The sequence below is a fragment of the Eurypyga helias genome, unplaced genomic scaffold (genome assembly GCF_000690775.1).
Source record: "Eurypyga helias isolate BGI_N326 unplaced genomic scaffold, ASM69077v1 Scaffold48248, whole genome shotgun sequence".
Lineage (NCBI taxonomy): Eukaryota > Metazoa > Chordata > Aves > Eurypygiformes > Eurypygidae > Eurypyga > Eurypyga helias.
Window position 1 is genome coordinate 3,716 of NW_010265918.1, and position 12,168 is coordinate 15,883.

A 12,168-nucleotide genomic window follows, 5' to 3' on the forward strand; every position below is an offset into this window, starting at 1 on the left:
GTAGGGTCTAATGGTACCGCAACAAGGCGACTTAGGAACATCCAAAGAGACTGTGTCCCCTGGGGCAGTGTTAAAAGGATCAGGAGAATGGCTTTGAGTAACAGAGACAGGGGTTGCTGGTACATTATGAACCAACAGGGAAAGGGTTGCTGAAAATCCTCAAAGGAATTCAGGCTTGTTCTTTAAAAAGTTGACAGGGTTGGTAGCCCAGCGGAAGTGTGTGTAGTTTGCTTACAAGGAAGAAACTTGTGATGAGACGCTGGAAGAGGTTACCGAGAGAAGCTGTGGGTGCCCCATCCCTGGAAGTGTTCAAAGTTAGGTTGGATGGTGCATTGGCCTAGTGAAAGATGTCCCTGACCATGGCAGGAGCGTTGAACTAGATGATCTTTGAAGGTCCCCTCTGACCCAAACTGTATATGATTAATGCTAAACTCTTTTTCAGGTGTTTCAAGATGTCCATTCTTAAGATCCACGCCCGTGAAATCTTGGACTCTCGTGGGAATCCCACTGTTGAGGTAGACCTCTTCACCAACAAAGGTGAGTCCTTGGCTGTAGATGTTTGTTCCTTTCTATCTGACAGAGCTGGAGAGCCAGTCAAAAGTGTACAAACTGTCCTGCTCTCGCACTGGAATTTGGCTTGCTCTTCCCTCTGTACACATAATACGTTGCTGAGCTTGCTGTGGGACTTGTAGGAAAAACCTCTACCTTATTCTACTGAGATGAATTTGCTGAGTGCAGGATACTTGCCTGGACAGTAAAAGTTTAATTTGTTACTTGTTTGGTGGTCACTTGGCGTAACCAAACAGTCTTCTGCTGAGGTGAATCTTGGGGAATGGTCTCTTCTCCGCAGAAGAATGCAGGCATGACTAAAAAACTTGTCTAATTGGGTTTTCATGTATACATCTTACTTTTTAATTTATTGTAGGACTTCCCCTTGGGTTGTTAGTTTTCATCCCATGTCTGATAGGATCTGACAGAGGCATTGTGCAAACACATACCAGTGTGGTTTGGTGGAATGAGCAAACACAATAGCTGTAATACGCTAACTCAGTGGCTGATCTTTCTGCCTCAAAAGATTAATGCAGTCATTTAATGAGATTGCCCCCACTAAGCTCTTTGCTGTAGCAGGATAAGGAGAGACTGGAGACTGAAACTGGCGTATTGAACCACAGGCAGAACAGACTCCAGTGCTCCAATTTGCCCAAAGTTCAGCATCTTCGGCTGGAAGAATGGGCTGTCTGGGTGGCTGTCCTGTTGGTGGAGATGCTCAGAACTCCTGTTCACATAAGAGGCCTCCTGATTGTTCCATGCATGCCGTGTCTTAGAAGAATTTAAGAGCTTGCCTGCCAGACTGAGCTCAAAAGTAGATTTAGTGAATAAAGCTCACCTTTTTGGAAGGGTTGGGTTTTCCCAACAGGAAACACACAGCGGAAGACAGTGAGGGAGATGCTGATGAATTGGTGATGCTGTAAAGGAGCAGACAGCTCTTGCAATCGCTCTGTAAGTGAGCAGAGATGTGGCTTAGAGATTACCTCTCCAGGGTTAAAGTACGTGCTAGGCTGGGATGAAGAATGTTTTTTGGGTTTCAGTGTGCGAAGACAGTTCTTGTTGCTGTTGTAAACAGGTCTGTTCAGAGCCGCTGTTCCCAGCGGTGCCTCAACTGGAATCTATGAAGCTCTGGAGCTTCGTGACAATGACAAGACACGCTACCTGGGGAAAGGTAAGCCTGAGTTTTGGTATCCAGCATGGCCTGTTGCCGTGGCTGTATACGTTTACGCCACGTTGGAGCAGAGGACATGTGGGCTCCTCCAGTGCTGTCAGTATTCTGTGAGAGATATGGCAATTAAGCAAGAACAGGAGGGATTAACAACAGGATGCCAGCAACACATACCGCATGTAGGCTGTGGGGCTGGGGCAGAGGGGAAGCCCTGGGTTTTCCAGGGGACAGGGTGGAGGGTGACTGCCACCAGCAGCGAGGTGATAACGTCTCCGATGCGGTATGCCCAAAGCACTTTGTTAGGTCACTCCTGCTGCCCTGCATGTTGGTGCATGTCAGGGTACAGAGCACTAAACTGCCTGCTCCAAAAGGCTTGGTGATCATGCAGCTCATCACAAGATCTCTTCGTAGGCCAAATGTTCAAAGAACTGTTAAATGTACCTGCTCTGGCACTGTAGGCTCCTTAGAGCCCAGCGTGTTACACCCTGACCCGGAGGTTTATGCCAACTGCTGACCACAGCTCATGTGCAGCCTTGCACTGGTGATCACGAAGATGCTCTTGTTTCAGACTGCGTAGTAGCTGGAGGGCACTCTTTGCCTTTCATTATAGGTAGCCAGGATACTTATGTTTGTGCTAGTGAAGTAATATTTTAGTTGTCTGGGGACCAATTGTATGTCCTGAAAGGGAACTAAGCGCAGCAAGTCACCAGACTGGCTTGGGAACAACTCTGGGGGAAAACGAATAGCCACAGAGAAGGTGTCACTGCCTAATCAATCTCCTGATAGTAATTCTTAGGACTAATCTGCCTGGATGGTCAGGACTCTTTTTGAGCTTGCTACTGTAAAAGTATTGCTGATGCCTTCCAGGTATATGCAATCAATTAGCTTTTGGCTGGGGGAGGGAGTTAGTTGTCTCCACACTTCTCAGCCAGTCAGGTGACAGGAAGCTGAACTACTCCGTGCTCATTAAGAAGGAGCTGTTAGAGCGGGTAGCTATGGGGCTGAGCTTGGAGAGCCTTGTCTGAGAAGACTCACGGTGATTATTACTTTAACACAGAATAAACTGGGTGACTAACTATCCTGAAGAGCTTACGCTGCTTTCCTAGGGCACTTTTCCTTGAAGAGCGAAAGCGTACTTACCTTGGTGTGTGAGCTGTGTGTGCTTAGGCCTGTTAGATCTGAGCCTACAGGCAGCTCTTCGGGGCACCGAACTAGACAGTAGTCTGGGATTCTGCAACAGCCTATCCCGGCTGAAGGCGTCTGTCAGCTGGGGAGTAACATGAGTTATGGAAAAACGATCACCAGGTGGGATGAGATGGAGTCGGTTGGTAGGTCTTTTGTAATAGAAACCTGCAGACTTAGGTTGTTTTAAAAGCAATTCACCTGGTTCAGCATGTGCTGAATTAGCATTCACCAGTTCTGAAGCTTAGGTCTTGGGAAATCTTCAAACACTGCAGGGATGACAGTATTCCTTGGGCTAATATTGGTAACGGGCTACTTGTGGTCTCTGCTTACGGGGAAGAAGCAGGTTCATACTGGAACTGCTGGGTTATGCAATGGTGGGTCCGCAGAGCAAAAGGATGGTGCTGCGTTGGTGCCTTATGCCCTGTCCGAAGCCAGGAGCGGACGAGTTCTGTGCCTGCATCCGGGTACAGAGACACTGTGCTTCAGTCTTGTGACATGTGCCGAGGCAGCAGTGTTCCAGAGGAATAGCAGATGGCAAAACACCCGAGCTGCTGTGTGCTCACCTCCTGGGGAAGCCTGTTTCTTTCCCCTTACTCATCCTCTGAGTGGATAGGAGTAGCCTATCCTAAAACCTCTTCTAAATCCTGTTAGCCTCTGGAGGTTTGGGTCCACGATGCTGTTGGCCGGAGTATGGAAACCTGAGTGGAAAGATGGAATTTGGCCTCGCTGGCTGACGCAGAGTTTCCTCTACCCTTGGAGCCCTTTTGTTTCTGGTCTGCTGTTCAGTGTTAGACACTCGCTGACTTGTAGGTCCGTCTACAGATTTGTGTCCTTTTCTTTCTTGTGTGACTGGCTTTGGTTGTGAGTCTTCGTCTCTTCCTTGATTCTCTTGTCCATCTCGCTTCTGTCAGGTGTATCCAGAGCTGTTAAATATGTTAACGAGTTCCTGGGGACAGCATTGTGTACACAGGTAATGGATGTGCTTTCAGTGCAACCGTGTCACTGGGATGAGTTCCTCCAGTGCATGGTCCTGCAAACTAACATTGCAGCAGGCGTTCCTGGGTGATGCTTACGTCCTGCAACTTCCCTTCAGTCGAGATGGCCTCCAGGTGTTGAGATTTGGCTGTTAGCTCAGGTCAGATTGGGGTTTGGATAGCATGAGGTGGTATTCTTGATGTTATTGTTCCTCAGATCACCTACTAATGCCTGCATAACCAGTGTGGTTGACCAGTTTGCTTGTTCCTTCCAGGTGTCTCAAAAGCTGTTGAGCACGTCAATAAAACAATTGCACCTGCACTGATTAGCAAGGTAGGAGGGATCTGTCTTCTGCTAACATCAGCTTTTGCTCCTCTGGTGTGTCCTAACTGATGGGCTGTCTCTGCAGGGACAGTTGCAGGCTGTATGATGTGTGGAGGGGTGGCGTTAGCCTGTGAATTGGGCTGCACGTGAACAAACTGACCTACAGCATTTCCTTTACTTAATGACTGCATATCTAACACTTAATTAAAACAACCTCCTGGTGTTGTCTGCAGGAATACTTAGCACCTGGGAACCTCAGAGGTGCTTAGTTAAGACTTGAGCTGCTTTATGCTTCAAAGGGGGGGTGAATGATGGGGAGGGATGGAGTTTTAGCCAAGCTGGCTAATTGGGAATGAAATCTGAGGGGATCTTAGGGAAGTCTGCTTGAGTGAGATTCCTGTGCGCTTCGTGGGTGCTAAACCTAGGAAGGATGGCACAAAACTAAGTGGTAATGCATAAAGTGATTGCTCATGCTTGGAAGTGTCCCAAGTTACAAATGGGTGTATGTTGTGAGCAAGCTGGTGGTCTTGGAGCTTGCACTCAAGGGGCAGGGAGCATAAATCAGGGCTTCCCCCTCTGCCATGCCAGGCAGTTAGCAGTGTACATGGCAGGAGGTCCAGGGACACAAGAGCCTTGCAGCTCTGAATGTGAAGAACAAAACAAGATTAGGGGTGTCCAGCTTAGGCTGAAAGCGACCTGAAGGTACTGTGTGACAGTGACAAGAAACCGTCCCTTCAGCTGTTGGTAGTTGCCTGTGGGCAGTTTCGGTGTCTGCCAGGGAAATGGAAGTGCAGGGGGTAGGTGGGCGGTCGCAGAGCTGTGTTGGGCTCTCGGGCAGTGCTTTCCCTGTTCCTCTCTGCAGAATGTCAACGTTGTGGAGCAAGAGAAGATTGACAAACTGATGCTGGAAATGGATGGATCAGAGAACAAATGTAAGTGCGCTCTGTGGTGCAGTGAGGCATAGAAAGGTGAGGATGGGTCTATAGGATTTAACAAATCATTTCTTCCTATTTCAGCTAAATTTGGTGCCAACGCCATCTTGGGTGTGTCTCTGGCTGTATGCAAAGCTGGTGCTGCCGAGAAGGGTGTCCCCTTGTACCGTCACATTGCTGACCTCGCAGGAAATTCAGAAGTCATTCTTCCAGTTCCTGTAAGTCTCTTGGCAGGGCTGGCTAGTCTTGATCTGAGCAGGTGCTTCGTGATGTGCTCCTGCATCAAGTTATCTAGGGAATGAGGAGAGAAGACACTGTTGCGGGTTTACCCTGAAACATTCTAACTTGACTTCCCTTTTTGGTTACTCCCAGGCTTTCAATGTGATCAATGGCGGCTCCCATGCTGGCAATAAGCTGGCAATGCAGGAGTTCATGATCCTCCCTGTGGGCGCTGAGAGTTTCAAGGAGGCCTTGCGCATCGGTGCTGAGGTCTACCACAACCTAAAGAACGTCATCAAGGAGAAGTATGGCAAGGATGCAACCAATGTGGGTGATGAGGGTGGCTTTGCCCCCAACATCCTGGAAAATAAAGAAGGTAAGAATGAGCTAAGTGTGGGGGGAGGCGTAACTGATAGCCAGAGAAGTGGTGTGGGAATCTCTGCATGTATTACAGGTTTCTCAGGAGTTGGTAGGCAGAGTTTAGTGGAGTTGTTTGGCAGACAGAGGTGAAAAACAATTTGAACTATGCCTGGTAACATGTGGGAGTGCAGGAAGGATTGCCTGGGAAGTTGAAGCTTTTGCTGCTTCCACAGCCAAACAGTTCTGTTTGGAAACCTGTGTGGGAGGGAGGCAGTGAAATACCCTTTCCCACAAAACCTCTGCCGTAAGAGCATCCAAACCCTGACCATGTCCATGGTGAGCACCTGATCTGGAGCTGAAAGGGGTTAAAGTGCGGTCACAGCTTCCTGCCCACGTGCATCAGGCTGGGTGAGGATGTAGTAGCACCGAGCATGAAGCTTTCTGGGCTGACCTGTAGCCCTGCCTGAAGAGATTACGAATCCTGTGATGGTGTCTCGGGGTATTACAGGCTAAAAGCAATATTAAAGTCATACCTTGTTCCAGCCAGTTCAGAGTGGGGGAGTGTAAGAACCTTTTCTGTGTGGCCTTTGGGCTTTCCATAGGGGTAATGGGGATTCCTTGCCTGCTGTTGGTAAACAAATAGCTTTTGAGTTACGATGTTTGGCGTCAACTCGGAAATACCTTACTGTGTTTCAGCTCTGGAGCTGCTGAAGACTGCCATCGGCAAGGCTGGCTACTCCGACAAGGTGGTCATTGGCATGGATGTGGCTGCCTCAGAGTTCTACCGTGACGGGAAATACGACCTGGACTTCAAATCCCCTGACGATCCCAACAGATACATCTCTCCTGATCAGCTGGCCGACCTGTACAAGGGCTTTGTCAAGAACTACCCTGGTGAGTTGTCGGCAGTAGTAGGGTTTGACTGCTGAAGGGAAGAGTTGGGATGCAGCCTCCCTTGTAAGAGGGGTCAAGAGCAGAGCTAGCAGCTAGCCAAAAGGGGTCTTAGGAATTTGAGGTCTTGGAGGAATTAGTTCGGTAGCACTTGGCTGCAGCACTTTGGTACTGCTGCTTTGAACAACAACCCTCTGGGGTGGCATTGTCTGAAAGCGCTTGTTTCCTTCTGCAGTGGTGTCCATCGAAGACCCGTTTGACCAGGATGACTGGCCTGCCTGGAAGAAGTTCACTGCCGGCGTCGACATCCAGGTGGTTGGTGATGATCTGACTGTCACCAACCCAAAGCGCATTGCCAAGGCTGTGGGGGAAAAGGCCTGCAACTGCCTCCTCCTTAAGGTCAACCAGATTGGTTCTGTGACGGAGTCCCTGCAAGCGTAAGTTCTCCCTGCTGGGCTGCACTGGAGAGGGGGATTGTCTGGTTGTGGGAGATGAACCTATGGCCCAGAGCGAGTGGGATTGCGACTTGTTGATGGAGCAGTTGTTGAGTAGCGGAGGATGTCAGCAAGTAAACCTGTGCGTTCATGGTCTTGAAGCCATACAGGCACATCATACTGCTTCTCAGGGTTCAAGGATGAGTAAGAGCAGCTCTTCATCACTGCATAGTCACGTGATCCTAACCCTAGCAGGGATCAGGATAGTTTGGGGTCCTGCCAGAGAGAGGAACGCGGGAACACCCGCCGCTCAGCAGCGTCACTAGAGCAAAGGGGGCACAATGTGGGGCTTCATCTCTTTCTCTCTCTTCCAGCTGCAAGCTTGCCCAGTCCAGTGGCTGGGGGGTGATGGTGAGTCACCGCTCTGGGGAAACAGAAGATACCTTCATTGCTGACCTGGTCGTTGGTCTCTGCACTGGTCAGGTTGGTATCTCTCACTCCTGCAGTTTGCCCTTCGGCGTGGGGAGAGAGTAGGGTGGTGAAGACTTGCCGCACAGCGGATGGGGTCTCCTGACTTCCGGCATGCATAGCTGCCGTTTCCCTACGTAGGAAGCTGATTTGCTTAATGGGAGCGTGACAGGGGAACACTTTACCGTGGGTAAAGTCACCTTTGACCGCTGTAAGAAAAGTCTTAGTCATCTCCAGTGGGTGTATCGGGATTTCCTGATACGGAAGCTGTTGGCAAACACTTTATTGCTCCTGAGCCCTGTTTGAGTAGACAGACAGTCTGATGCTGAAATGAAGCTTGTGGTTACGCTTGTAGCTCTGAGGAGAACAGAATAGTTCTGCATTGGTCCCCCTGGTGTTGTTTCTGCTGTACTTCTTCATGAACTTGGCCGTTTCCCTTTCAGATCAAAACGGGTGCCCCTTGCCGATCCGAGCGTCTCGCCAAGTACAACCAGCTGCTGAGGTGAGACTCGGCGGTGGCGGACGGGTTGAGGGTTAAGCCTGACGTGGCGTGGATGCCGCGCTGGCGCGCTCAGGGCACAGCTTGGTCTCCTGCAGCTTAGAGAACTGGGTGGCAGAGGTGCTGGGGGCGGGTGCTGTGCTTGCAGAGCTGGCCGTGGGCTGGGTGGGGGGTGTCCAGTACTGACACGCTGAAGGGGAACGGCAGATGAAGCATCCTGTGGTGCCAGATACGAGACGCTGTCCTGCCTGCACAGCACTGTTCCCTTGGGCGAGCGTTTAAAAATGTGCGGGTGGTGCCGTTAAACGTTTACAGCTGGAGTTGCTGGGTGGGAACCAGCTTGTGGCTGGTAGTACCTGTGGTACAGGGTAGATGAGGTGGTGGAAGGCAAGGCCTGCAGCTGTGCTGATGCACGAGTTCCGCACTGTCCGCTCACACCCAGCGCGCTCTTCCCTTTCCACCAGAATTGAAGAGGAGCTCGGCAGCAAGGCCCGTTTTGCTGGAAGGAACTTCAGGAACCCTCGTGTCAACTAAGCTGCGTGGATCAGTCAACCCCTGTTCTGGTTTAAAGCACTAGCCAGCTAGTTAGATCACAATTACCTGTACTAGAGAGAGAAGGGCAGCTGAAGGAAAAAGACCGGTTTGCAGGTCCTCTTCCCCCCTAGACGGTTCCTTCACCTAGTGTTTTCACCAGCTCCGAGCTGTTACTTGCAATGCTCTACTGCTTTTGTAGAAGGGTCCCTGGGGCGGGGTTTCTGCGTGTTAAACCCCCTCTGGGATCGTGACCTTGTGACTCTGGGCATAAACACTTCAATTCCCTTCTCTGCTGTCTGGTCTTCATTGTCTGGAGCTGTGTGACTTGCAGTGCAGCAAGAGGTACCTGCAAACGGCAGTAGTAGTGTTTTTACATGTGATAAATAAAAGCATCAAACAACACGCTGGAGTGTGGTTGGAGTTCCTTGGGGGGAGACCGGTGCTACCTCTGCAGGATGCTGTAGGGTGAGAGGTATCCCGAGCAGTGCCGTGGTGAGACATTGCCAGGGAATGTCGTGGGTGTCCCCTTGGCAGGAGGGAAGAACTGTGGTGGGAGCCTTGGCTTTCAGTGGGGGCTGGCATGGTGTTGGCAGTGTGTCGGGAACGCTCGTCTTTGCTGCTGCCGGGAGATGTGCAAGAGGATTGGAGTTGTGGAACAGTGCTGTTCCTGAATCCTTGTGCTTGGAAAAGAGGAAAAGCTACATGCGGAGTGAGTGGAGGGGATGGTGGTGGATTTTAGAGGGTGTTTTTAATGTGACAGGGACCAAGGAACCCTGGTGTGAGCGGGATATACTCAATTTAAGGCGCCTTGGTCCGTGGGAGCCGCTGCATTTGCTGTCTCTGCAAATAGCCCTCCCGTGTGGGCTGTAGCTGAGAGCTGACTTCGCTTCTCACCCGCTCGGTACCCGGGTGCTGTGCTCCGCAGGGCAGATGGCCCTGACCAGGAGGCGGAGGGAATACTGCCCAGACCCCTTGCGTTCAGGTTGTGGCTGGGCAGGGAGGAAGACAGCGAAGCCTGTGGCTTACCCTCCCTCCCTGCTCCTTTTTGAGGAAGAATTCCCTTCCCAGGGGATTGTTTGGTGGCTGTCACTGTTGTGGTTCCGTGGGAGCAGGGTCCTCGGAGCGGGGAGCAGCCAGTCCCTTAGCAGTTGGGGAAAGCCAATCCCTGCTCACCTGAGGGAGAGGCGCTTGGAGCCAGTTCTCGCTGCTCGTGGGATTTCTTTCCCCAATAGCAGGTTTGTAAGGAAAAAATTCACTTGGGGTTCACTTTCAGGACTCTCCCTAGTCTTCCACTTCAGGAAACGAATCCCTGAGGCTGGCGGTGCGTCCTGTCCGCGGGGAGCGCAGCAGCGCCGCGCTGTGGGCATTGCCCGGGTTGCACTGGGTTGCACAGGGAGCCAGGCTGCAGGGCAGCTGGTCCCCACCCTGAACCCCGGGTCTGGAGCGACATCGCCGGGTCGGGTTTGCGAAGAGCCAACCAGGTCTATTTCCGAAGCTGCTGGCAGGCGGGGAGGGGTAGGGACTGTGTGTCACCCCCACAGACCGACCCAAGGGCTCCCCGCGTCAGCACATGGGGGGCGCGGGGGGTGCAGCTGGGACTGGGCGGTGGGAGATGTTGGGTCAGCCTAGCGCTCGGGCAGGGGTCAGCACAGAGCGAGTCTGGATGGGGAAACCTGGCTCCTGTGGTGTCTATGGATCGATGTCGTTGAACTGGAAAGATGCATCCGTTGTGGCATTTCCGAAATCCCTTGTTTTGTACAGAGACTGGAGAAGCTGCAGCACCCAGAACGCTCACCACCCCTCAGGTGGGGACGGAGGAGTTTAGGCTGTCTTCGCCGCAACTGACTCTGCGGAGGGAGGAACGCGGTGGCTCTCGTGCAGCGCGTCCTGGTGTGAGCAGCCCCGTGCGAAAGGCTGAAGCTCGTCTCTTGAGGGGATGTGGGCGCGTTTTGGATCCGGGTCTGCCTTTTGCGGCGTCCAAAGGAGGGTGGGCTGACACCCGTGGGTGAATTCAGACCCCAACCCCGGCGGAGGCCCAGCCCTACAGCCACGTCAGCAGGCAGGGTCTGGAAGCAAATGCAGGCGCAACAAACCTCCCTGCGGAGACGCAAGGAAAACCTCCTTGTGTGGGGCAGTCGGCAACTCTTCTCCCTGTGAGACTCTCCTCTGCCAAGTCCATCTCCAGAAGGAGCTTTGCTATAAACTCCCAGTTTACCAGCCCAAGCTCAGCTCGTGGATGCTTCCTCTTGCACCTATCTGTCCTTTCCGAAGGCACTGGCTGAAGCTGGTTGTACCCCGTGCAGATTTGAAGCCTGATGCACTTTTCACACATAGCTGATCTCTGAATTAGACCTGTTAAATGAATAAACCAGCTAATTACACATAAATCCTATCAAGGGATTTTTCTTCTTCTGTCCAAGAGGCAAGCCTGTAATATATGCAAAATGGGTTAGGAAGCTCTTAGCAGAGCTGTTTCAGGGAGCGATAGCACGGCTCCTTCTCACCCAGCACTTCAGAAAGTGAGATTCAGATTCTCAACCCGCTTTCCCTGGGCTTCTGACTTTATACGTGGTGACTTAAGAAGCACCAGAAAGCAAAAAGGCAGGGAAATTGGGTTGCCATAAATAGATCCAGCCCTAAATGGCAGGGGACGTGAGCAGTACCTGGCACCAGGCTACACAGACCTGGGGCGTGTGGGAGGTGGTGCCCTGAGCTGGGATCCTTCTCTATTCAGGTGAGTAGTTTGGTCCCAGCTCTGGCAGAAGAGCCTTCTGCTGGTTAATAATGCTGCAAATGAAGCTGGGAATTAATTTGTTACCGTGCACACCTTGTTGTCAGTGCACGATGGAGAACTGTTACAGGTACAATTACCAGAGGTGTTGTCCCTTAAAATAACGGGGAAATTGCTGGCAAAATGGCAGGGTTAGAAGGTTGCTTGGGCTCTGAAGTACAAAGATGAAGTCAGATACTGTTGCACGGCACGCTCCTGCCTCCAGCACTAAATCGATCCCACGACGTCACATGCTGTTCTCACCTGTCCCATCCAACCGGAACTTTGTAAAGCTTTCAACTTCCATCTCAGAGAGAATTTGGGCCAGATCAGCAAGGTGCTTCCAGCTGCAGAGGATTCAGGCTGAACCTAATGAGGCTGGAAGGTTGAAGGGAGGCACTTGCAAAGGAAGAGCAGACCAGAATGGGTAAGTGCTGAAAGGCGGGACTGTGGTTTGTAGATAAGAATTTAAAGTGTGTTAGAGAACACAGAGCGATTGGTGAGTCCGTGTGTGTTGGGACTGAGGGAATAAATGAATGGGGAACAAAATTTGATTGCTGCAAACGAAGACCTAAACCTGCAGCGCTAGAGAGGGGGAGAGATGTGTCTGCTCCTTAATCAGGGCTTGAATCCCGCTGCATAGCTCCTCACCTTTCTGTGCTGTCCCCGTGGAGTTCCTACTCGAAAGGCTGTGCTTTATAGCAGAGTGCAAATGTAGCACAGCCAGCGCCTTTATTACTGTAATAATTTGCAGGGATGGCACTCTCTGGAGCAGAAGGAGGCATCAGCTTAACAAACACGAACTGGGAGGCTATTCTGAGAATAGCAAGCAGCCTTAAATGCGGATCTGAAGTAAGAAG

The 12,168-nt window shown here is 51.4% G+C and overlaps 1 protein-coding gene across 3 annotated transcripts; it reads left to right on the top strand.

The window, feature by feature from the left end:
• Positions 1-440: 440 nt before the first annotated feature.
• ENO1 (enolase 1, (alpha)) lies at positions 441-8,939 on the top strand. 3 transcript variants are annotated; one of them, XM_010156893.1, is made up of 11 exons: positions 441-537; positions 1,625-1,720; positions 4,152-4,210; positions 5,064-5,133; positions 5,218-5,351; positions 5,506-5,728; positions 6,409-6,606; positions 6,839-7,040; positions 7,412-7,520; positions 7,949-8,007; positions 8,469-8,939. In XM_010156893.1, the coding sequence occupies exons 1-11, from the start codon at positions 453-455 to the stop codon at positions 8,536-8,538; spliced, it is 1,305 nt and encodes a 434-aa protein (XP_010155195.1). In that variant the 5' UTR covers positions 441-452; the 3' UTR covers positions 8,539-8,939. The 3 variants fall into 3 exon arrangements, with proteins under 3 accessions (XP_010155195.1, XP_010155196.1, XP_010155197.1); XM_010156894.1 differs by lacking the exon at positions 4,152-4,210 and adding an exon at positions 3,814-3,872 and having other exon boundaries at positions 447-537; XM_010156895.1 differs by lacking the exons at positions 4,152-4,210; positions 5,064-5,133 and having other exon boundaries at positions 449-537.
• The last annotated feature ends 3,229 nt before the right edge of the window (positions 8,940-12,168 follow it).